The sequence below is a fragment of the Microtus ochrogaster genome, chromosome 22 (genome assembly GCF_000317375.1).
Source record: "Microtus ochrogaster isolate Prairie Vole_2 chromosome 22, MicOch1.0, whole genome shotgun sequence".
NCBI lineage: Eukaryota > Metazoa > Chordata > Mammalia > Rodentia > Cricetidae > Microtus > Microtus ochrogaster.
Genome location: NC_022023.1, coordinates 16,283,077 through 16,308,098, shown reverse-complemented (window position 1 = coordinate 16,308,098; position 25,022 = coordinate 16,283,077). Strand labels below are relative to the sequence as shown.

Sequence of the window (25,022 nt, the reverse complement as noted above, 5' to 3'; positions counted from 1 at the left end):
CACAAAAAAAAAAAAAAAAAACAAAACCGATTGTAAACCCACACCCAATTTTGAGGAAACCTAATCTTGGTCTATGTCTGCCAGTGTCCTCCAGCAGTACAGAATTGCCCTCCATGAGAGCAGAGTCAAAAGAAAGGCTTGCAAAAGGATGAGAATCCAGACAGGACAGAGAGCAGAGAACTTGCATCCCTGGGTGGTCCTGGAGCACATGAGACTCTTCTGAGGGCCATGGGCTGGGCTAGGCAGCTAGCTCCATTGCTTGACAAATGGTGTTAAATTCCAGAGCACTCGTGAATTTCCCAGACCCATGGGAAGGAGGAGACCCATTGGAAAGAACGCAACCAGAGATGCAGTGTGTTTCTGCCTCACACATTCTGGCAAGCGCCTCTCTGTGCCAGACTCTCCACAGACCTGACCGAGACCCATGCTTCTCAGTCAATCTTTTATCTCCCGTGGAAAGCTCTCAAGCTGGCTCCTTTGCCACTTCCCAGACAGACATGGGGACAGCCAGTGGATGAGAGTCATCCTACTCATTAAACATAACACAGCAGGGCAGACACGAAGGTTAAGGACAAATTTAGAAACATTTCTGTCAGCCTTGCCCAAGACACTCAAGCTCACTCCAAGAATGCACAGTACCAATAATCATTAGCCCTTTGTGGGACAATATTTTAGATACTTATTTTCAAAACACAGATCAGTTGTCTGTGCCTGTTTTAGTAAAATCTCTGTCTTGGGAAACAGCCATTCGTGCAGTGCATGTGATATCTGTGCTGCTTTCCCATTGGACAGGCAGGGTTGAGAGACACAGCAGTGCACAGCCTTCAGCACCTAAATATTTAGTCTCTGGTCCCTTAAAGGAAAAAAAATTGCAAGTAAATAAAAGCTCAGTGGGTCATATATGATGTGTCTAAATATATCAGTGTTGTCGGCATCAGGAATAAATACAGTTATTAAAAACAATTGTTGCTCATTGTTGAGCATTTACTTAATCATCAACATTGTGAAGAAATATTATTACTCCTATTCTTCAGACTGAAGCCCGCCTTAAGTTCCGCCCAAGGTCATGGAGGTGATCAGTGAAGGATTGGGGATTTGTATCCAGGCTCTCCCTCTGCACCCATGCCAGATGGTGCCCTGCACTACCCTGTCTGTATCTATCAGATGGTTCACCCTCTATGGGCAGAGACAACCTACAGATAGACTGACTGGAGAGCTACAAAGACCCAAAAGTCAAAGAAACATAAATTGCCTTCACAATGGAGTTTCCATCAGGCTATTTGGTACTAAAGATGGGGTTGTTCTGAGGTCCTAATGAGTGTCCTCCTCTGTGGTTATGCCTCTCATTTCCATCTCTATGGTCATCTGTCATTCTGGAATACCATGCAAACTCCATAATGGCCTCATGATGGATGCATGAAAAGAGGCCCCTCTATTCTCCTGACTCTATAGTGTGGTTCCAGGCCATGTGACACTTGACTGGTGAACATGTCAAGGCCTGTCCAGCACTAATCTGGAGCGAGAAGGCCTTCTGTCGATTTGGGCTGGAGGAGGGTAATCAGTAGGAGCAAAGCTCTTTCCGTACTTCCCATCAATCCATCCCCAGTTGCAAACCTGCCTGTAACCTCAGGGGCACACAATCCTGTGGCTAAATATCCTTCTGCAACTGCAGTTACCTTCTGCTTACATTCCTGGGAGACTAAGCTCAGATGTCATAGCAAGAATTTAAGAATGTATCCCAACCTCAGCCACCAGTTCCAGGTGCTGATTCTGTGACCAACATAACCTTGGCTCCTCTGTTCCTCATGTGATGTCTAGTACCTTTGACATGGGGCTTCCCTGACTCATCAGACAGCCCTTGTCATCCAGTTCTTCTCCTAAGACGTGGCCAAATGTTTACTTAGGCAAACAGCATATGCTCACTCACTGAACTGAGTGACCTAAAGCTCCCCATTCAGTCGGAGCCTCTCAGTCAGAAGTCCCCAGGCATAGCCCCCTTACATATTGCTGTTCTTGCCTTCTCAAACCAGTCATGTTTGGCCTATTGGAAGCTTGGCCGACTCTGGACCAAGGGTCCCTAACAGAGTCTGAGACCAGTTTAACACCACCTTCTCAATGGTCCTCCACCTCACAGGACCACCTCCAGCCCTGCCCTGATTGCCCGTGCACCCCAAGATTTACCTTCACTGCCACGAGCATCTTGTCTTTGGTGGGGCTTAAATTGTAACACTCAGCCAGGAAGACCTTTCCAAAGGCTCCCTCACCCAGTTCTCTCTTCAACACGATGTCTCTCCTCTTGATGTGCTGGACATCTGTAGGAGCATGACAAAGGGGGACAGTCAGGTTCTGTCATCCATCAGAACAGCATGAATCCAGGGCGCTTCTGAGCTCACAGTGAGAAAAGCCAAATGTCCACATCCCAGTTTGGGCACAGAAATTGTCATTTCGTTGTGGGTGATGTCTGTGCCAGTACTCTGCACCTCAGTTTTCTGAGATGAAGACCAGAGCTGATGATAGCTTGCAATCCAGACAGACCAGGAATCAATGATGTTACTGAATGTAGATTGCTTCCATCTCCCGTGGTACCGCACATGAACTGGGGCACCTTGGCAAGATGCAGATTCTGATTCAGGGGTCCTGAGATTCTGCATCCCTAACAAGTCCCCAAGGGATATCAATGAGCTGTTGGCAGCTCTTTAAACCCAAGGTTGCCAGGATGGGGTTGAGAATCAGGCTTGAATCCTGACTCCATGCCCCTCCTGGTTTCTCTCTCTCTCTCTCTCTCTCTCTCTCTCTCTCTCTCTCTCTCTCTCTCTCTCTCTAGTTTGGGAAAGTTATTTAATCCTAGAGCCTCAATTTCCTCATTTGTAAAATGGTGTTAACAGCAACACCCCTCTCACTGAAGCCTTTTGATGAAGTAGATCTAAGAGGCTGACTCAGTGCCTGGAAGAAACATGTGTTCAGCACACACACACACACACAGACTCACACACATACACACAAATACAAGCACACCCACACATACAAACTCATACACATACGCATAGCCACATATACATACAGGTACATGCGCATATGCACACAGGTATACATATATACACATGCACATACACAAACCATGTACACACACACATGCACACATACATACCTACACACACAGACACACACATACACACACACACACCCCAACAGCACCTTCTTCAAGATAGAAAACATTTACAGGTAGCTAAAATTATTTTATTTCAGGAAAATCTCTAGCTGGCCAGTATAGCTCCTCCGAGAGAAAGCAAACCAATGAGATCACAAATGGCAAGTTCAAAGACAAGCCTTAGAACTGAGGTCTGGGCAAAGAGTTGCCAGTGCCTCTGCTAATTTAGCAACCTAATTAAAGTGTGTCGGCCAGGAGGGAGCAGAGCTGCGATCTCAGCCCTCCCACCTCTTTGGAAAGAATGCTACCAAGGAATTGTCGAAGCAGGGGGCTGGCGATGAAAGGAAGTGAGGGGGATTACTCACCGACCTTTACATGAATTGCTCAATAGGCAAAAGCCCATTAAACGCCTGTATCGACATGATGAAGCATGTCGCCGAGTCGGCAAAGAAGATCCTCTCAAATGACCTTGCTGAACAGTGAAAGCTGAAGGAGGAAGAGCCTTGGCAGACTGTTTCCACAGTGAGGAACCACGTGATGACAGCGACAGAGGGGCATGACTCGGAGGCTGGGCCTACTGGCTTGGGAGGCTTGGGTACTGCTTTTTCCTCTCTGAGTTCAAATCCCACAGGGTCTAGCGTGACCTACCCTGTTTCCTTCTCGCTTCCAGGTAATATTCAACAACAGATAGATGACAACAGTCTCCTTGGCTGGAGAAATGGCTCAGATACTCCAAGCTCTTCCCTGCTCTGCATCTCTATCTCTGTCTCATAGCCTTTGAAGAGTGGTATATTTTTGGCCTGCCGGGGGTAAGGCTAAAAAAGTATGGCTGGGAAAAAATGAGTTTCGGTTGGGAAGTCATCTTCTCACCATGGCCTAGTCATTCCGAGGTGGCTAGTGATGACACATGGAACCATGCAGGCTGAGTTACCTGGCAAGACCAGGGAGTTAAAATGTAGCCTGGTAAAACAGCTCTCCAGCCCGGGGCCAGATCTCACATTCCTCATCTATAAAATTCCTGCACTTGAGTATATTGATAAGTCTATCAATATTTGTATTGTGGGATTCTGTTCTCCTTGGACCACATGGCCATTGTTATCTTGAAATCACAGTGAATCTAGCTCACACCACCAGCCTATGGGACTAAGGAAATGGCTCCGTGAATAAAGCATGTGCTGTGTAAGGGCGAGGACCTGAGTTCGGATCCCCAGACCAGACCGGTTGTAGTAGCTGTTTGTGTAATATTAAGATCTCATGGTGAGACTGGAGACAGAGGGAGTATACCTGTAAGCCTGTGGGCAAATCATCCTGGTATATATAATAGCAAAAGAGGAGGCCTATTCTCAAGCATAGAAGGCAGGGTGATGGAGGAAGGTCATTGGTTAATTAAATAAAGAAGCTGCTTGCCCTGATAGGTTAAAACAGGTGGGAGGAGTAAAGAGAACAGAATACTGGGAGGAAGAGGAAGTGAGGTCAGACTCCACAGCTCTCCTCTCGGGGGCAGACGCCTCAGAGAGACATGATGCTCCACTCTTGCGGGCAGAGGCGAGAGCTCTGCCCTCTGAGGCACATGCGATGAAGCTCCGACCCAGGATGGACGTAGGCTAGAATCTCCCTGGTAAGCCACCTTGTGGGCTACAGCAGATTATTAGAGATGGGCTAGTCAAGGTGCGAGAGTTAGCCTAAAAGAGGCTAGATAGAAATGGGCCAAGCAGTGCTTAAAAGAATACAGTGTCCGTGCGGCCGGGGTGCGGCTGGGGTGCTGGGGATGCAGCCCCAACGCTCCTAACACAACAGCAGGGACCAACACAAAGGCTGTCGTCTGACCTCTACACACACTGTGGCATGAGCATGCATTCCACATACACACTCATAATATGTGCACATGTATATGTGCACACACACACACACAGAGGGGAGAGGGAGAGAGAGAGAGAGCAAGAGAGAGTGAGTCTTATTATTATGCCCTTATAGAGGGGCTGGGGACATCATCAGACTCTCAGCTGAGATGTCAATCATTCTCTTCTCCGTGTTCCCATTCCAGCCACATGGAATCCTTCCAGCTGCATGTTGTCTTGGAAGGTGCTAACATGTATAGCATGCAGTAGGCTGAGAGAGGACTCCGTTGATGCAGTTTTGGACTCAAGCCGAGGCAGGAGGTTTTGGTGATACAGCTAGTTTTGGTCATTCACAATCCTGTGCCTCTAATAAACATTTGCTTGCCAAGCTGGCCTCCATCTGCTCTTGGTATCCTACCTTAGGTGAACAGATATTTGTTGGTTCATCCATCCCCAGAAAAATATGCTATCAATGTATTCCGAATTGTAAAGGTGGTAAATATCGTTTTCGTCATGGATGATATTTGATTTGAAAAGAAGGTGAAATGAAAGCCTAGCCAAGTCTCCCCCAGCTGCTGAGATCAGTGTGACATCCAGAATGCAAAGATGTGCCAGAGTGGCCAATCACTTGAGGAAAAGCTGGGTTTGCAGTCAGATCCCCATCTAGCCTCCTCCTCACTTACCAATGGGCAGTCCCCTCAGAATCATCCAGAGAGTGTTTTAAGACCAGAGCACCAGGCTTCTACCCTAGAGATTACCACTCAGGGCATCCATCTTGAGTCCTGAGGACAGGCATCCCTAAGTTCCCAGATGATGCTGACATTGCCGATCCAGGAATCACCTTTTGAGGGCCACTGGAACTTGATGGGTTTGGGGCAGTGAGGGGTTAACTAATTGAGAAAGCCACAACCTGGTAACCTGCACCATGCCTCCCAACAAGTACACCACACTTCGTCTCCAGAAGACCGTGAGAAGGTCATGGAGCTTGGATTTACTTCCAATCCCCTCTAGCCCTTGCAAGCTCTATGGCTTAGGTTGAGTCAACTGTTTGAAGAGACTGAGCTGCCTATCTGTGCTCTGGAGAAGAAGCCTCTCTGGCTTTCTTGTCTTCAGAAACCCCTCCCCAAAGGCAGGGCAACATTATAAAATGTCACTGGTCCCTAAGTCCAGCTCTGAGCTGGGTTGCCTGGGAACTTCCCACTCTCAGCAATACTGGGCACAAAATGAGAACTGGGGAGCTTGAGAAAGGGCCGGACTGCCTCTTCAGCTGCTATGCCTGGGTCATGTCTGAAAGCCCTTATTTCCCCTCTCCCTCCCTAGGCAGTAGGAGTCCAGGGTTTTGAAAGACTCAGAGGCCCCATGTAGGAGCGTCATACAGGAATGGCTTTCCAGAGACCTGTCGGGTTGGGGGCCTGGCATCTTCTGCAGACTTTCTGCTGCTGGTGGTGTGAGCACGGCAGCTGTGGGCTTTGAGCCAGGCAGGGGCAGGTGAGCATGTTGTGAGAAACCCACCCTCCTACTTGCCACAGGAACATGAACAGGGCAGGCTAGAGCCTACCATGAGCCAAAGCATTTTGCTCCGACATGCAAATGAAATGTTTTAGGGACAGGGATATGCCCAGTGGCTCAGAATAAAGGCTCCTTGTTTCATTCTCTCCTCTTCGCAGTAAAGGGAGTTTAAGATCAATTCATGTGTTTATCCCTGGTCAAGTGGTAGGAGCTATGATGGGGAGAAAGAGCCAGAAATGAAAGTAGATTTCATCCCACCCCAAATCATTTTCCAATAAAGAATGAATTTCTGGCTGTGGGGACAAGAAGCCCCACAAGGTGAATGGGAAACTTTGGCAGAGAAACACTGACGAGAAGCCAAGTGCACGGCATCAATCCCTTCCATGCGGATGCTTCATATACCAAGGAGGCTGGACTCCAAAAATGCAATCTCAGCCGTTCTTTCCCTGAAATCACAAGCGAAGAAGGATAAAGCAAAGGGAGTGTGCACGTGGCCGGTCCTACAAGGTGTGCAGAGTTCATTCTCATAAGGACCCGAGAGTCACTGTGCTCCTTTCACAGATAAAATGAAGGTTTGTGATACCCTCCAGAATTCAGAGATAAATCGCGGCCAAGAAAAGCCTTTCCTCTCGGGGATTCCTGAGCTTCTGTTCTTTCCTCTCCATCCTTACTCGGTCCTCAGTCTGTAGTCATCGAAACGGTCCTGTCCAAAGGTTAACCCTCAATTATCCACCTTAGTCGCCCGCACTGCTCATCCCGGGACTCTCTTACAACACTGTCCCAATGGCAGGATCAGGAGCCTCCTGTTGGATGCCATTCAGAACCCACCATGTTTTGGGAAGTGTAGGGATGAGGGAGAGTGTGGGATTGAGGGGCACTGAGGAGAGGCTTGGAGTGGTGAACGGTTTCATCTTTCATGTCCACATGTCTCTTTGGGTCCGTTCTCTGCTTGTCTTTAGTTCCCATCATGCTGTGGCTAGTGAAGCCATCTGACCCACAAGTCAAAAGGGGACAGCTTCTCCTAAGAAAAGAAGGTATCAATCAGTCTCCTTACTGCCTGGCTGTCTGGCTGTCTGAACTGGCAGCATCCGGGTCATGAAGTTCAGGTTTTGGGATGCTGGAAGGGCAGAGGGGAAAGGGAAAATGCAGAGATGGTATTGGGGGGGGGGGAGTCCTATTTCTGTTACTAAAGGGGCTGGTGAGAGAGTAGGGGCTGTTCTATAATGGAGAGGGCTCTCAGGAACTGTAAAAGATGAACTAGGACCTTCTGCCAAGGCTCATCTCAAACTCCTCTTCACCAGAGATCCCCTGATGGAATCCCACCAGAAGAGTCCTCTGAATCCCACACGGCGAGTGGTTTATCTGATGCCACCGTGGAGCACGCATTTCGGTTGCTGCTTCCAGAATCCTCCCTCTGCAGGAAGGACCTGAGTCACCTTCCCATGGGTAAGAACTCACCTCAAGGAGGAGTCTTCTAGAACTACCACAAACTTGGCCACAAGCACTCAGGTCCCTGAGAGGCCAGTGGATAGGCTGTCTTTGTGGATTGTCTGTTTGCCTGGGCTGCCTCACCCGAGACTGGGGGCTGACAATATCGAGAAAGAGACTTTTCTGAAACCCCTGCGGTGACACACACAGCTACTGACTCTGGATGATCTGGTGTGGCTGAATCGACACACACTGGTAAGTGACAATGTCACATCCCTGTTCGCACAGAAAGGGGAGCCGGAAACGGCTCAGCCTCACAGCCCAGAGATGAACAAAGATCAGATCCCGCTAGAATTATCACACTACTCCATGAATGAAGCTGTTTTTGTGGAGGGGGGATATTGGGGTGGGGGTGGGAGGACAGATTCTCTATGGAATCCTGGCACTGCGATTTCCTAGCTGTGTTCTCCCTCCAAGCCTCCAGTTGCTGGTCTGTAGATGGGCCATATGCATGGTAACTTCACAGAACAATTAAGAAAACCGACTTAAACTCTCAGAAAATTTGCCCGGGGAGATTGCTCAGTCATGAAAGTGCTTCCGTCACAAGCATGGAGGCCTGAGCTCCGTCCCCAGAACCTACCTGAAGAAAGCTGGCTGTGTGTGCTCCCAGTGCTGGGGAGGCTGAGGCAGGAGGATGCATGGGGCTTACTATCTAGCCAACCCAGCCTGACCAGGAAGCTCCAGGCCAATGAGAAACCCTGCCTCAGAAGGCGGCTGGCATCTGAAGAGTGAGGCCCAATGTGGACCTCCAGCCTCCATCCATACACATTTATAAAGCTTCTTTAGATAATAGACTTAGTAGGAAATATATAAACTATGATTGGCATTTAACATGTGCGTAGTTTTGTCTATCTGTAAGACCTGCATCTTCTAAAAGCCTCGCCTAGAAATTGAAAGAAGGATGATGATTATCATTCTCTGGAAAACAAATGGCTTGAGGTGTCTCAGAGGTGGCAGGTACTGACTCCGGGTCCCCGCCAGTCTGCCCCAGCCTGCCACCACAACATTTAGCCTCCTCTCCATCAGAGTCAAAAATAGTTTGCGGGAGGAGGTTGGCCAGACAATGGAATAAAGACATCAAGAGGCAGAGGCAGCTGCCTCCTCAAGAGGGGCAAAAATTATTCCTTTGATAGAAGCAAGCTATTAGTAAAACAATAAAATTATATAAATCAGCAGTATTTTAATTGACTACATGGAAATTTATAACTTTAGCACAATACTTCTAAGAAATGCTAGAATTTCAGTTCTTTAAATGTATATCTACTCCAAGAATTAATACTGTCTTGTACTTCTGCTGGGAACGAGTAAGAATTATAAATAAAAAGCTCTTGTAATTTCAGGAAAAAAGGAGGGGCGTTTATCAGTGGAGATAGACCAGATCCCCAGGACCCATGACTCCAAATTACGGCAATCCTGAATGCTGTGTGTGGCGCTGCAAACTCAGAGCCCTAAAATAAGCATGACCCTTAACTCACACACAGAATACCTTCAGCTCATTATTGTTCTCAGGGACATATGCATGATCCATCCCTAAAACCTGAAGCAAAAGGGGCTCAGAAACAGCCCCAGTGAAGCCCCAAGGGTTGGTCCCTTGCAACTCTCAGTTCTCAATTGGTTCCTGGCATTATTGCCAAGGCCTCTTGGCTCTTTCTCTCATGGACCCTATTCTACACTGTACTTGCCGCTTTTAACTTGGCAGTATCCCTTATTCCCTTATTGATAATAAAAAATAGCCTCCATCAGTTGAGCACCTATTCATGCAAGACTGAGTAAGCACTTGCCTGTACCTCCCATCCATCTTTATAGGGCTCTAAAGTGAAATAAAGCCTGTTGCTCTTCTGATACTCCAGAAGAGGGAGCTGAGGCTTGCCCAAGACCCCTCAGCTACCAGAGGTGGTCTGTTAGACTGCAAAGTCTGGTACAGTGATGCCCCCTATCCACAAAAGATAAATTGCAGGAGTCCCTGTGGAAATATGAACCATACATGCACAGCAATGGTAAAGTCTAATCAAGAAGATGTAGAGTATATATTTAATAATATATGATATGTATGATATATAATTATACTAACATAGGTGATAGTCAAGACAAATATTAATACTTTTAGACTGCCATTGACTGTGTGTACCTGAAACCATAGGTAACAAAGCTGTAGGAAAAGGGGGAGAACGAGTTAGCAGACAGCGGCCATTCTTCAGCCACCTCAGGCCCCTTTGCCTCTACAAAGAAATGCCCTGTGCTCCGAGTTGGAATAATTACACAGAAAAGAACGATGGCATCCATAAAGACAGATGTCATGTCTCTGCCAGCTCAGTGCCCACCACCTGAGCTCATGTTCCAAGAGAACTGAACTGAAAGGTCCAGAATTTAGGCCCCCACTGAGGAGCAAAGGATGGCCAAACCCTAGCATTGTTGTGTACTTGAAGGACTGGGGAGATTCTTGACTGCACAGAGCGGACAAGGTACCAGGGATAGGAAGGGAGAATCTCTGAGAAGTGTGTGCTTTCTTTGAACTAAGCAGACCACCTAGGGTCTTAGGCTCCTGAAAAGGCCCCAAAGAAAACACGAATCCGATACCACACATTTAATTACACATGAAATGGGAAGGCTTTAAGCGGGAAAGAATAACATTCGCAGAGCTTCAACTGTGGGTTGTATAAATGGCAGAAGAAAGAGGGCCAGCTCCAAATCATGGAGGACCCCTGCCTTTACCATGGCAGGCACTTCTGTTACCAGCCCAGGCCTGCCCCCACCTTTCTTCTGGTGGTCCTCTGGCTGTGTCTCTCCAGGGGCTTGCAGACATTCCTTATGGTCTTATATATGAGCACCTCCCTGGCTAATGGCAGACTTTATGATATGGTCTGCAGCTACCCCAACTACCTCCTTATGGACAGACATGAGGGGATAGCATGGCAGAACTGTTCAAATAAGAATTTTTACAAGGCAGTCCCTGGATGGTTTCTACTCTCTGAGTAAGAGCTCTTGAAGGAATGGCAAGAACCTCAGTAGAACATCCTTCTAAGGTTGGAAAGCTAAGAGCAGAACTCGGTAGAATCTTTAAAATGACCATGCAAATGAGCTGACAGTTCTATGGGAATGGAGATGGTGTCCCTGAACACCAGTGTTGTCCATTGCTGTTGCTGCCCCAAGGTAACGCTGATTCAGGACTGTTGATCACTCTCCAGCCCATCCTAGCATCTCCTCTCCAGAGTCCTGGGCTTCCTTCACAGCTTTAAAGCACCCCTAAAGCATGCAAGTCCAAAGGCCACTGTCATGTGTTACTGGAGACCATCAGTTAAGCCTTGCACAGCGCCCAGTATACACAAGGAATTCACTAAATGTTTGATGAGGAAATGAATAAATTAAAGTCCCATCTGAAGCATGGCTGGAAGCAGGGAGAACACTACAAAGAGAAACGAGGAAGGGAAGTTGGGGGAGTAGTTAAAAGGAATGAATGAGGATGGGAAGGGATCCAACAAATCCCAAAGAGCGGAATTATTTATATCCTGAGGCCAAGGCTTGCCTGAAGACTAAAGATTCTGTTGTACTAGGACAGGTGTGAGAATCCCTTCTGAACCTTTCATCTCTGACACCTCAGACTTCCAAACAACGAGCCTCTGTGGTCTGGTCTGCTGGGGAACAGGGAGCATAGGTCATGTCCCCGGGGCACGAGCATCCCCTGAAACCAGCGGCAGGAATATAGGACACAAAGACAATGCGTTCCCCCCAAGATGAATAAATACATAAGACACCCTGCTGTTTCTGGACTCAGCGAAGAGAGAGGAGCAGAGGAGGACTGTCTGTTCCGGGGCAATTTCCAGCTCACGTCTCCTGACGCAAGTTCAGCAAGGAGGGCTGAAGTTCATATGTGCCCCTGTTCCCAGGTGCTAGCCTCTGAACCCCACTTGTGGGACTACAGGCATCCACGGACACTGTGGTTCCTGCCATCACCTCCCTAACCACACCACACCTGCCCTCTCATACCCACACCATTGTCTGCTTGGTATGTTGGCCCTTCTTGGGGGCAAGAAGGCCTCTGGCTCTCATTAAGCCCTGGCTGCTGGAGCCAAGAGCAGAGAGCAAAGGAAGTCCCCAAGGAAAGCCATCTGGAATTGGGAAGCTAGGTGCTGAAAGATGAACCTCAGACTCTAGCTAGGAATCTGCCCCTCCGACGACTTGCCCAGCTCCTTACATCCTCCCTCTCCTAGCCTGGCTAGCTCCTTCTCAATGAGATGATGATAAACCCTCATTTGAGGGCTGTGTGCTACACTGCCACCTCCCCAGAGACTCCTGTGCTCCAGCAGCTGCCCAGAGATGCTACCTCGGTCCCACCCACCCCCCTTTAAGGGAGCAATCTCTGCCCTAAAAGTCTTTTTTTGTGAATGCTTGTTCTCACAAGCAATCATGGGCCAAAGTTATTTCATACTCATTTCTTCCTGCCCTAGAGTTTTGGGCCAAGGTCTAGACTTCTGGGCACCTGGAGCTTTGATTATCAAACAAGAAGTTTTTGGCTCAGGACAAACTGACAAAGGCAGGCTAGAGGATGACAAGAATCCATCTGTGGGATCCACGGTGGCCTTTTTTTTTATATATATATAGTTATTCACTTTCTTGGATCTGGGAGCAAATGGAGTCCCTTTACCGGAAGGAGAGAAAACAGTGTTAGGAGACTTATCTAAATACACAGTGATGTATCGGAATACAGAATGCCACACACAAAAACGAAGAAGACACAGGAATGAACATCACGTTAGAGGAAGGAAAGAACATGTCTTCGGGAAGAGGCCGCATTGGGTAGAACTGCGCCAAACAGGGCAACCACTGGGTTGTCATGGATGACATTAAGCAAGTACTCATCTCAAAGAATAGCCCATGAGAAGCCAATGAGATTATGTGTGCACGGTGATGCATCTGAAATGAATTGAGTGAACAAATGGACCAATTTATTCTTCCCTCTTCCACCCCACTTAGTTTCAGTGGTCCTCCCTGATGATGGGACGATGCCCTGTTCAGTCTCAGTTTCCTCCCCTAGAAGACAGAAGGAATACTAACAACACTAATGCTTCTACTCCACAACGTCGTGGTATCTTTAAATGAGATAAGAAAAACACTCACACTGTGGGAGCAAAGGCAGCCGACAGATCTTAGTCTGTAGCATCAACTACCTTGAGCTAATATTTGTTTTTAACTTAAAATTTAAGATTATTTTGGCTTTTTGGGATACAGTCCCCTTTGTAATTCAGGCTGCCATGGAAGCAAAGCTCCTCCTGTTTCCATTTTCTGAGCTCTACGATGACAGGTGATCGATGCCATGGCCAAAACAGCATCATTTTTAATACCCAATTTCAAAACTCTGATAATGTGGACCAGAATCCGTAGACTGTTTCCTTATAGCTCCTTACACAATGCTGGAATAGGCCCACAGATACCAGCACTAGTCATTCCTAGTGACTGGTGGCCCACACACTTCTCCATCTGGGGAGCCCACCCCCACTTCCAGGAGCAATCATCCACCCATTCCCCTAGGGTGACATTTTCCTTCTGACACATTCTCTTGATTTTCTTTGTTCTCGGAGAGATCCTTCTGCCATCTCCAGAATGTCTATCTCTAACACAAAAAGAGGTTACATAGACCCATGTCTAGTTAGACTGCCTTCCCTTATGTAAGATCAGATCAGGGGCAGCTGGAGAAAGGAGCTCCAAATATCCTTGCTGTGGAACTAGAGAAGCGATGACCTCAGCCAAGACGAGCCTCGATTCTGATGTGATTCCATTGAGTTCTTTGGGAGAGATAGGAATCCGGGCCACTTATGGGCACAGGCCTGGTCTTTATAACATCCATTTACCCCTTTCCAGTAGAAAACTTCAAGGCTAAAGAAATCCACCCACAGGGGCTGGAGTGATGGCTCAGTGGTTAAGGATACAGACTGCTCTTGCCAAGGTTCCAGGTTCAGTTCCCATGTCTGGAAGTTCACAACAGCTCTTAACTCCAGATCCAAGAGTGTTCAGCATCTCTACACTCTGTGAGCAACTGCACTCATACGTACATACCCATACATGTAATTAAAGATAAAATTAAAAAGAAAAAAAAATCCACTCACTTTTGCTCTTCCCCTAAGCCATGAACTTAATGACAGGGAACACTTTTTACACAGCACTAGGAAGCAAAACAGGTCACCCAGTGAGGACCAGGGGACCCCATCTGAGAGACTTTGGTGGCTTTTCTTCGGGAAGATTTTATACTGGTTCTGTTCACAAGAGGGGAGCTCTGAGGCCACTGTAAAGGGGAAAAGGGACAAAGAGGGGGAAAGAGGATTTCCACACAAATTAGTATGTCTACCTGGGAATCCCTAATGCTCAGAGTCTTTCTTGAACAAAGAACCATCTTTACTCTCCTTGGAGCAGGGTTTAAAAGTCTGCAGGCAGCTGTCACCTCTTAGGGCAGAGGCACGTTGGCTAGAAAGAGTTCTCGCCCTCTGGGTGAACAGAGCTACAGTCTGGTGGTTTGAGGCATCCAGACCTGAGCTTCCTGTCTCCCCCCAAGTGCGTGAAGGGGTAGTGATCATGTGTCTCACCTGCTAATCCCCACATCCTCTCTCTGCCCCAGAGACTGACAGCTCTACCTCTCATTCCAGCTCGGCTCAGCCCCAGCAGAATCTCCTTTAGCCCATCAGAACAAAGTGCTCTTTGCCTCTGCAGGCTAACCCTGCATACACCCCTTCATTTCCAGCCAGGACTCCTTCAAACAACTTCAAGGTTTGGCCATCCCTTCTATCAGGCTCTGTTGGAAGCCCCAAGGCCGAGATCCAGACTGTTCAGGCTGTGAGGGAGCCCAGGGAGTCTACGCTGGGACCTTTCCAAAGAAGATGCTGCTTTCATTCCCTACCCCACACCACCATCCTACACTGGGGCTCCAGCTAATCTCTTACCTCCTCACTCCCGCCACTACCCTCTCTTAATTTCCTGATTGAGCCCTCATCCTCTTCATCTGGACATATGACAGGAACAAAGGCAGAGAACAGAGCCTGCGGGTCTCCCTGCACAGACCCTGGGCGTAGGCAGCCTGAACTTGGAGCGGCCAGCAGATTCCTTCCGCACGGCCTCCCGGTTTGGAACCCTGCTTCTCCCTGTTGAAGCCCACTTACTTTGCCAGGTGTTTTCCCACCACAGTCTCTGAGCTGATTTCCAAAAGCTCCCCCACACCAGATGTTAAACACGCTGGTCGGTGAGTTTCTGCACTATCTCCTGATCATCCCCACTCCACTTCCCATAATTCTACCAAACACACACCGCCACCACCAAAGGAATGCATGGAATTTGGGCACTCCCACCTGATCTACGAAATCTTTCTCTCTACTCTTACATTAAATCTATTCAAGTTCACCAAGCTCTCGGCTTGCAACCTCTGTGGCACTGGCTGGGGTCACTAGCAAACACTTTGATATGAATGATGCCTTGGACCAGAAAACATTCTTTTATAGTTTTCTTGGTACCAAAAGAAATTGAGTGGCATGTAGAAATTTATGCTCTGAAAAATGTCCATATCGTATATGTTTAAAGTTCTTTAGAAAGTTCTAGAAATTGAAGGTGAAGAGGCTACTGGGACTGGCAGTCAGTGGCATGGGGAGAAGTATCCATTGGACACCCTGGACGTGTGCTGCTAGCAGATGGCTATCTCTCACTGGTACTTTCAGGCACGCTTTGACCAATCTCCAAAGAATTAAGGTTGCGTTGCTGAGACACCAACCTCAGCAACTCTAACAAATCCCTGCTCTCAGACTCTGTAGGTGGCCCCCATTCCCCTTCAAACTAGTCTTGGGGGCTTTCCTATTCTCGCTCCGCAGATGCACTGTGGCTACATTCAACCGTAGACTGGTTCACTTTCTCTACTCTGCCAAAGAACAAGCTCTTCCTCGCATCCTTGCCCACTTCCATGTGGGTTATTAGTCCATGGATGCTTTGTTTACTGCTTTGTCCCAGTGAGACCGTGTGTGTGTGTGTGTGTGTGTGTTTATGCTGTTTTCCCTCTAGTATCAATCTTTATTGCCATTAGAGGAAAGGTTTGAAGAGTTTCTTAAACTTATACCAGGATTCAGGCAGGACCCAAGGCCTGAACTGTTGATCGGATCTTCTCATGCCAACACTCTAAGGGACCAACCCTCAGCCACATCATCCTCTGCACAGCTCTCTCAGTCCCGCTAACCATAATGAAAGGACATGCCAGATAAGTCACCTCTTACACCAGCTTGTTACTCTATAGGACCACCCTTACCCACTTCCCCATTTTCAGCACAGAGAATATAGTAGCTGGCATATCTGGCCAGCTCCTGCAAATATATCACATGTTAACTCCAATGGATTAACTGTTCCGTGTCTGAGTTTACTCCAGGTCCTGACTTAAGCAAAAGGGTTTAGGAAACACAATGAATAAAATAAGGAAGGATTTAAATATCTGGTTTGAAGACCTGTTTTGTTTTTTTTTGTTGTTGTTGTTGGTTTTTTTTTTTTTTTTTTTAAGTAGCTGCAACAGAGCAAAGACACTTGACAGATGTGCCAAAATGAGGTGGTCTTCCTTGCTGCCTAAAAGAAAGTGCTGAACAGGCCAGTGTTTGGGAAACAGAGCTTGTGCCCTTCCTGTTGTTACTAACTTAAGATGCATGAAAGCCCGTGTCATGCTGCTTGCTGGCTGTGTGCCGCACTTCAGCTTAACGTCTGGTAGGAACATGTGAGCCAATATAATCATGCTATCTGAAAGTAAACGAGCGATCTCTGCAGACCATAGCGAGCTTATGGGATCTGACTTTTTTTCTTCTTTTTGAAAGTCCTTTCATTTATCACTCACCATGCTTTGGCTAGAGTGTGACAGGGAGAATCGTGAATTGCCAAACCAGTGTGGCTTTCTATGTTACAGCAATGACTGGAGCTGGAGAAGCACTGCTTATGTCATAAATGGCAAAGGCCCCAGCTCTGGCCTTAACATGCCACTAACTAACTGCCACTAACTAGCTGCCACTAACTAGCTACATGAGTCGGCGGATTTTGCTTCTCTGAGATGACTTGTTTGAGAAGTGCAAAGTACTGCTGATATTTGTAGGGAAGTGATTTGTTATTAGTCAGTAACTGTCTTACCTAGCACCATGCAGGCACTACGTGAATGCTTAGAGACTACAATGCTCGCTCACCTTTGTACCTGGACACAGACACAGCACAGGCCCGAAGATTGTAGCTCCTCCGAGAACACATCTGCACCACATGTGCCCACTTGACCCAGGAAGCCACTTTCAGCAGTAAATAATTAGGATTGCCCAGGCCCCCACTGCCAAAGAGATCCCTTTGTTTGGATGTGTGTTATGGGCTACACACCCCAGAGGGTCAGAGTTTCTGGGGGTGAGGAAGGCTTGAAGAGACTGGCAGGCAACATGCAATAGACGATATGCTTCCAGCAGGTGGAAGCCACATTGGGTGAGCTTGGTGAATGCCTTTACATAGGTATACTGAGTCACAGGCATGGCCAAATTCCCTGTCTGAGATCCAGTTAAGAAAGGCAGATAGAATGCTGGAACACATCCATGCACACAAAGCCTGTAAGGGACCCTTGTTCTAAGCATGTCTGATAAGCAATGCCAACGACTCCAGCCAAGTCCCCACAGTGGCCAAACTAGACAAAAGAAAAACAGCTCAAAATAGTTGTCATTTTTTGATACCAAAGGGCATGAGGGTATCAATCTGGGCTCTGTCATGTGGCCAAGGGACTGCATGCTCATTAAATCCATGATTACATGAGTAAGTGTGTGCCAGAAACTGGCCATTGTGTGGGGGCACAGGGAATTCAACTCTCCTCATCTGGTCTTCTTGTGGGTCTACAGAAAAAAGAACAGTCACTGGGAACATTCAGTGCTTTTCCTGTTGCTTCAGTCAAATACTTGGTGAGGAGTAACTTAAAGGGGTTTATTGTGATTCATGGTTTGAAGGGATACAGTCTGTCTGGGTGGACAGGGTGTATCAGAGGACATAATAGTGGAAGCTGCTTGCATTCCAGAAGATGGTGAAGCTGACGAACTGTGGCCAGAGCCAGGATTAAGCTATAATCCATAGTCCCAGCCAGTGACCTAACTCTTCCCGTGAAACCCTTCCTCCTAAAGCCTCCATAGCCCCCTAAGACAGCCATCATCAGGGGACCAAGTGGTCAAAGACCTAAGCCTAGGGTATCTTTCACACTTAAACTATAGCACCCAGAAATTCTAATACCATGTGATAAGTTCCACGATCAACACCCTCAAGGCACCTGTCTGGTACCTTATCCACCTTTCTTAAGCCCCAAATGTTTTATGTGTAAAGGTTAAAAAAAAGTCTTTGTGAAATGATTTACGTGAAACAGTCAGATGAAAAGTTTCCGGTTTTGCCATCCTTCAACAGCAGCAATAAAAACTGGCTGGCTGGGAATGTGACTCAATTGGTAGAATTTTTGTTTAACATACATGAGACCCAGCACCCCATAAACTAGATATGAGGATATACATCTATAATCCAAGCATTGGGGAAACGTAGGAAATAGTAGCAGAAGTTCAAGGTCATGTTTGCCTGAATAGAAAGTTTGAGGGTAGCATGGAATACAGGAGATACCGTCTCAAAAATAAATAAACAAGAGACTTATCAAATGCTCATTGTTATTTATGCTGCCGTGGTATTCTTTGGCCTCTTTTTTTTTCTGTTTGTTTTTAAAGTACAGGGGATAGAAACTAGGGCCTCCTAGCACCAAGCTATACCCCTAGCCTTGTCAGCACCTTTTAATAGAAAACAGAGTCTTCCCAGTAAGTTCCTACTGGGTCTGAGAGCTCCTGCAGGCTCCACTGGGTACAGAGCACATTAATTAGTCTGTGTAAATGCAAAAGCAGGCACGAGGCTGGGTAAGGAAAGTACTGAGCTGCTTTGGGCACTGAAGTGTAGTAACCGGATTTCCCCGGGGAGAAATGAGTGAAGGGAACGCGGGAGACTTGGAAGAGAAGAGAGGAACAAGGCAACATGAAGGTCTGTTGCTGAGGTGGCTGGAGAACTCTGAAGAGGAACAGCTACGATTCACCATTGGGCTAGTATATGCGGCCGCGACAGAAATTGTCCACACGCCATTATGCTAGAGAAGAAGCCTGTGCCGCAGATGAGTGGCATTTTGAGCACGGAAGAGATCACAAAAGGCAAGTTCAAGTAGTGGGATGAAAACTCACAAAACCAGGAGTGTGCATAGGTGTTGAGATAATCTGCACACTGATGCCCCTTAATGAAGGCAATCTCTGCAGCTATGTCATGAGCAGCAGGTCTGCCTCAGCCGCCCCAGCCTTGAGCATCCTTAGAAGGCTGTGAGCAATGTCTATACAGGGAAGAACTCTCAGGCTCTCAGCGGCCATCTGGTTTATGCAGTCATTATCCCATTCCCTACCAGGCCAATTTTGTATCTAATGGACTTTCCTGTGTAACCTAGGCCAAAGGACTCATGGTCTTCCCATGAGCCTGGACTTCCCTGTGTGGCAGGTGAAGGGGGCGGCTTATTCCCTCAGTGACATTAAGTCCACGAGGCTTGCTTGATGGCTCCTTCCACAGAACTCCCACTCTCAGTAACAAACCCATTAAATTCCACCTCAGATGGACCTCCAGGCTGTCCTGATCCTGCTATGGATCAGCTGTCCCCATCATGTCACTTTCCTCCCAACCCAAGGTGTGAGGGTTTCCCTCCTGGCCCACGGTCTCCAAGATGAGTATCCATTCTCCCACTCTTCATCTCCCATCTTGGATCATGGTCAGCAAAACAATATATATTTTTTTAAAACTTAAGGTAAGAACTTAATTCCTTCTTCTGAGTTTAGAATAAAATACTAACGCCATTAAAAGCACTGCTTACTGGGTTTGACGAGACCTGGCCCTCCAACCTCATTGACTACCTCGCTCTGTCTCTTGTGTGTCTCTTCCTTGTTTCTGTCTCCATTTCTTCTTTCCTTCTTCCCTCCCTCCTTCATGTTCTATCTTTCAGTGCTAGGGGTAGATTCTAGAGCCTTACAATGCTACAGAATCACTTTATCACTGAGTTATACTCCCCACCCACCACCCCTCCATTCTAGACCCCTCTTCCTTCTTCTCTACTCAAATACCCCAACGTTAATGCCGCTACAGAGCCAGACAGCAGCCACTTGCTGTCTCTTCTACTCACTGCCTAATCATCCACTCAAAAGAAGTCACTTCTAACTCAGAGCAGTGTCGATCATCGATGTTAGCCCTACTGCTATCAGACAACTGTCTTGCTGGCTTGTTTATCTACTTGTCTGTCATTTGTCATCAAGTTCTCTCAGTGGACCATGTCCACGAATGCTTGGTCTGTTTGTGGTCTCCATGGGTGCCACATCCCAGCACCTCCACCAGCACTTGGAACACGACAGTTGCCCACACCAAACCAGCGGAACAAACGGGTGACGGCTTCGTGGCCTTGTTATCATTACACCCCAGCTGGGAAATGTGACGTGAGGGCTGGAGATCCAGCACCAGCCCAGATGGTGGCATCTTCAGCAGATCTAAATTCTGAAACTAAAGCAGATGTGCTAGTTAGTAAATCAGGGCAGGGCCCAGCAGGAGAGCAATCACAACCCTGAGTTAACACTGAACTTAAGGCCACAGTCTTCAGCACACAGAGTCTATGAGCAAACACATAAATGCCGCTAAAGACACTGGGAAGCAGAACCCGAGGCTCTCCCTCTGCCCTGTGCATCTGCCCGTTCCTTCATGTCAAGGCTCCATCCTTGAACATACTTTGCAGTTAAAGCATCAGCGCCAGCAAATAAAGATTCATTGCATCAGCTCAAAGGTCTCCAAGCATGTTGTGATTACAGGTAACAACTCTTCCCAGCTAACAGCTAAAAGGGGCCAGGCGTGGAGGCATACTCAGCTTCACACAGTGAGTACTCTTGTATGGGACCAGTGTATCCTTTTAAAACCACCAGGGTTCTCAGCCTGTGAGTAGTGCCCCCCAAAACCATAAAAAAGTGCAGATAATTATATTATTATTCACAACAGTAGCAAAATTGCAGTTATGTAGTAGCAATGAAAATATTTTATGATGGGGAATCACAACAACATGAAGAATTGTGTTAAAGCATCACAGAACTAGGGAGGTTGAGAACTGTTGCTCTCCAGGATAAGAAACTTGGGGTGCAGAACACTGCCTTTTACATTTCCCCAAATATCCCTGTATGCAGAAAAGTAGTCTCAAACCTTGAGTGTAAAATCAGCCAGAATTAAATGTAGCCATCAGGTGAGTTCAGTCAAGTTTCATGATGGCAGAAAATGGATGTTTTGTCTCTTTAGGAAAGAAGGCCTGTTGATCGAATAGTTTGGTTCTCTGCCTTAAATGAGACTAATTCAGGATCCCCTTCCAAGGGGACCCCAGCAAAACTCTCCCAGACAGTCTGACTCACGCTTAGTGAGCTGAGGAAATGGGAAGAAACCCTCTCCGTTAGCTCACTTTTCTGTTCTGTATGTCATCTTCATTGTCTCGGCTTTTCTGAGATCAAGGAATAGTGTTTCTCCTCCATTCTTTCACTACCCAAGGTTAACATGTTTTCTAAACTTTTGTCTCCAATTTTAGCTTGCTCTCTGACTGACCCAGTACACACAAGTCTTCAAAACTGTAGCTTCTTCTCTCATACTAGTCTCTCTCCTGTGGGATAAAACTATTGCATCCTAATAAACTAAAGCCCAATGTCCCTTTGAAATCGCACCATGGTCCTGTTTTGTCTCCACTCATTATGCATACTCCATACACCTGACTGTCTTCGGACCCCACTCAGTCCTGAGCCCTTATACTACATCTTCAAGGATTCATTCCACTGAAACAGTTGTCCATCTGACACTAAATGTAGAAACTGGGGCGGCGGGAGGCTAGGCAGGGTCTCTCTATATGGTCATGCATAGCCCAAAACTAATTCTGTAGCCAAGAATAATCTCAGACTTGTGACAACTACCTCTGCCTCATGAGAGCTGACATCACGGGTCTGCATTACTACCCCTAACTAGTTATTCCTGATGCCCAACCTGAATTAATTTCCCTTAGACTTCATTCAACACAAGTTTCTTTCAAGTGCTTCCCAAAGCTAACCTGGCCCATCCCACCATTAACAACTTGTGCATAACTGGAGATGTTTTTATCTTAAGAGATGTGGTTACTGGCAAAATTCTGAAATTCCAGGAATCTTAGAACCCACAAGTACCTACCACAGTCTACTGTGTGACTTTCTTGCAAGTGTTGATTTTAACTTCAATGCTCCCCCTGAGCCCAGCTGTTCTTACTTTTCTCTGTTGCTACCAGATCTTGATCCTTAAAGGCACTTCCTTATGCCTGTCTGTTTCCCTGCCTGTTTAGGATCTTTCTGTATCACCTGCTTTGATGTCCAGGGACTTTTCCTCTTCCCAAGACTGCATCTCCACTTGCCAAGAGTCCAAGAATCAGAAGAAAGAAGTCTACATTTCTCTTGGTCACCTTCTGTTTTCTCCATGCCCACCCCCAGATAGACAGAAGAAACTTGTTAGAAGAACGGGGGTGGCACGTTAGAAACACAGACCAATGCTGTTGTCACCACGAAGCTGCCAGAGATAAAACATGGCTATCACCTGACTTCAAAGGCTTGTAGATAATCTCCTGATTGATTATCTTGACCAAAAGGAGAACTCTCCTGTTATTTTCCTGAATTCCCTCCCGCTGGTTGACTTCTTTCCAGGTTGAACCCTCCCCTGCCTCCATCCCAGATCAGAGGGTTGGCTGGAAGCACTGAATCTATCGATGCTCTTTCCATAGTTTGTTTCAATCTCTACTGCCACATCCCACCCAATGCATTCCCAGGAGACCAACTGCTTAAAGGCCAGGCCAGGAGGTCAGAATTCAGGGATACTGACTCTTAACATCATTCTGACCTTGAAAAAGTCAAAGCATCATGCTTAGCCAGCCCTCTGCCAGCATATGAGATTAGAGACTCCACTCAGGATGCTCAGGATCTGATTAACATTTCTGGATGGTGGAGCTCAGAACTTTCAGCCCTGAAATGTGGTTAAGTGTCTGGCCCTTAGAGCTACTGGAGGACAATATCACTCACATTATATGATTGTTGGTAACACATTAAAGCCACCTGAGAAAGGGAAATGACAGTTGCATTCATTCACCAATGCTGCTTCCTAGGTCTCAAAGCCTCTAGGCTTCAGAAGGTTGGGAAGCTTTCTGTTAAAACCTAGCTGAGTGTCCATGAAAAGAACAAGCCAATTCCCCTTCAGAGACTTGTAACCCCAGCTGCTTGGGAAATAGAGGCAGGAAAACCCAATTTCAAAACAGGCTTGCCAGCCCAGGCAATTTAGTAAGAACCTGTAATAAGAAAGTGAAACTAGGTGGGCAATGTAGCTGAGTGGTGAAGAACACTTCTAGCATGTGCCAGGCCCTAGGTTCACTTTTAAGGACTGCCACCATAAAGAAGAATAAGCAGATCCCCTGGATACCTGCCTACCTGAGGAACGTAAACATGCAGGGTTGTCTGCAATGCAGCCATGCAATGACATGCATCACCTCTCGGGGAGCTGCCACCAAGTCCCCACCCTCATTCTGCTTAACATCCAAATACCTGTTACTCAGAAAATTGACTATTTAAACAAAACAGCCTAATTTTCCAGACATAGGGGACTAATGTAATAAATATGGTTCATATAGAGGGGGATTATCCAGATAAGGACTGAAGCAGGCCCAGTGGTACAGATTTGTAATCCCAGCACTAACGAGGCTGAGGCAAAGGGATCAGGAATTTGAGGTCAGCTGTGTAGACATAGAAAGACACAAGAAAGGAAGGGGGTATGGGGAAGAGGGACAAGGAATTCCCACTGACTGAGATGGTGGGAGACTGCATTCTCATGCTTTGCTGTTAGAGAATCCATTACTGTACTCACAGGGGTACTCACTATATGAATTAGGTGTATAAAATAGATATGCCAATAAATTCTGGGGTGCCATTGGATCTGTTTGGCTAGCATATTCAGGTGTAATCATACTTATTGAGGATCAATAAAATTCCAGAGAAATTAGATTCTAAAACCTCAAGATGATGGATTAAATACGTGTTACAAACATGAAGAAGTACAGTGTCGTGGCACACAGCTGTAATCCTGGGACTTGGGACTCTGAGGAAGAGACTGGGGATCACGAGCCCAAGAGCAGCCTGGGATACAGAGGAAGAACTTTTCTTAAAAATAGAAAATAAAATAGGAAGTGCAAGAGCTTCAAGAAATGAAGGGAAGGATTGCTAAAAAGTAAACAGCGGTATGAATGATAGAACTGCCTTTGTGCTGATTACAGGGAAAATTAAGGACATGTGTTCTTCCTTGTCTAGATTTAACTTGCCTATGTTTAATTCCTAGGGACACACAAGAATTTTAGTTGGGGGCTGTAGAGATGGCTCAGTGGTTAAGAGCATTGCCTGCTCTTCCAAAGGTCATGAGTTCAATTCCCGGCAACCACATGGTAGCTCACAACCATCTGTAATGAGGTCTGGTGTCCTCTTCTGGTCTGCAGACATACACACAGACGGAATATTGTATACTGTATACATAATAAATAAATAAATATTTTAAAAAAAGAATTTTAGTTGGGACTGGTGGCAATAGAAAAGAACCTGCAGGTGAGGAGCAAGCATAGGAGGGACAGTGCTTACAGTTTATACATAAAAAATACTGCAAAGAAGAAGATGGAGTCAAATGTAGTATCTTAATAAAGCTTATATATGCTTTACAGAAGCTTTATAGTGTATGTCATATGCATAAGCTTTATTAAGTTCATATATATCCTTTATTTTACACATATATAAACTTCTGAGGCATTATGTACGTACCATAAAATCAACCCATTTTAATGTACAATTCCATGACTTTTATTAAATCTCCGAAATGGAATAATCATCAGTATAATCCAGTCACAGAGCATTTCATCAACCTGGTGAGGTCTTTTGGTCCATTTGCACTTCATCTCT

General features: G+C 46.6%; 1 protein-coding gene across 2 annotated transcripts in view; it reads right to left on the bottom strand.

The window, feature by feature from the left end:
- Ntrk3 (neurotrophic receptor tyrosine kinase 3) overlaps positions 1 to 25,022 on the bottom strand; it is a 360,980-nt gene that overhangs the window by 63,660 nt on the left and 272,298 nt on the right. For both annotated transcript variants that reach the window (XM_005357742.2, XM_005357743.2), the window contains exon 13: positions 2,182 to 2,312. In XM_005357742.2, the coding sequence (XP_005357799.1) occupies positions 2,182 to 2,312 (131 nt within the window). The remainder of the gene's footprint in view (positions 1 to 2,181; positions 2,313 to 25,022) is intronic.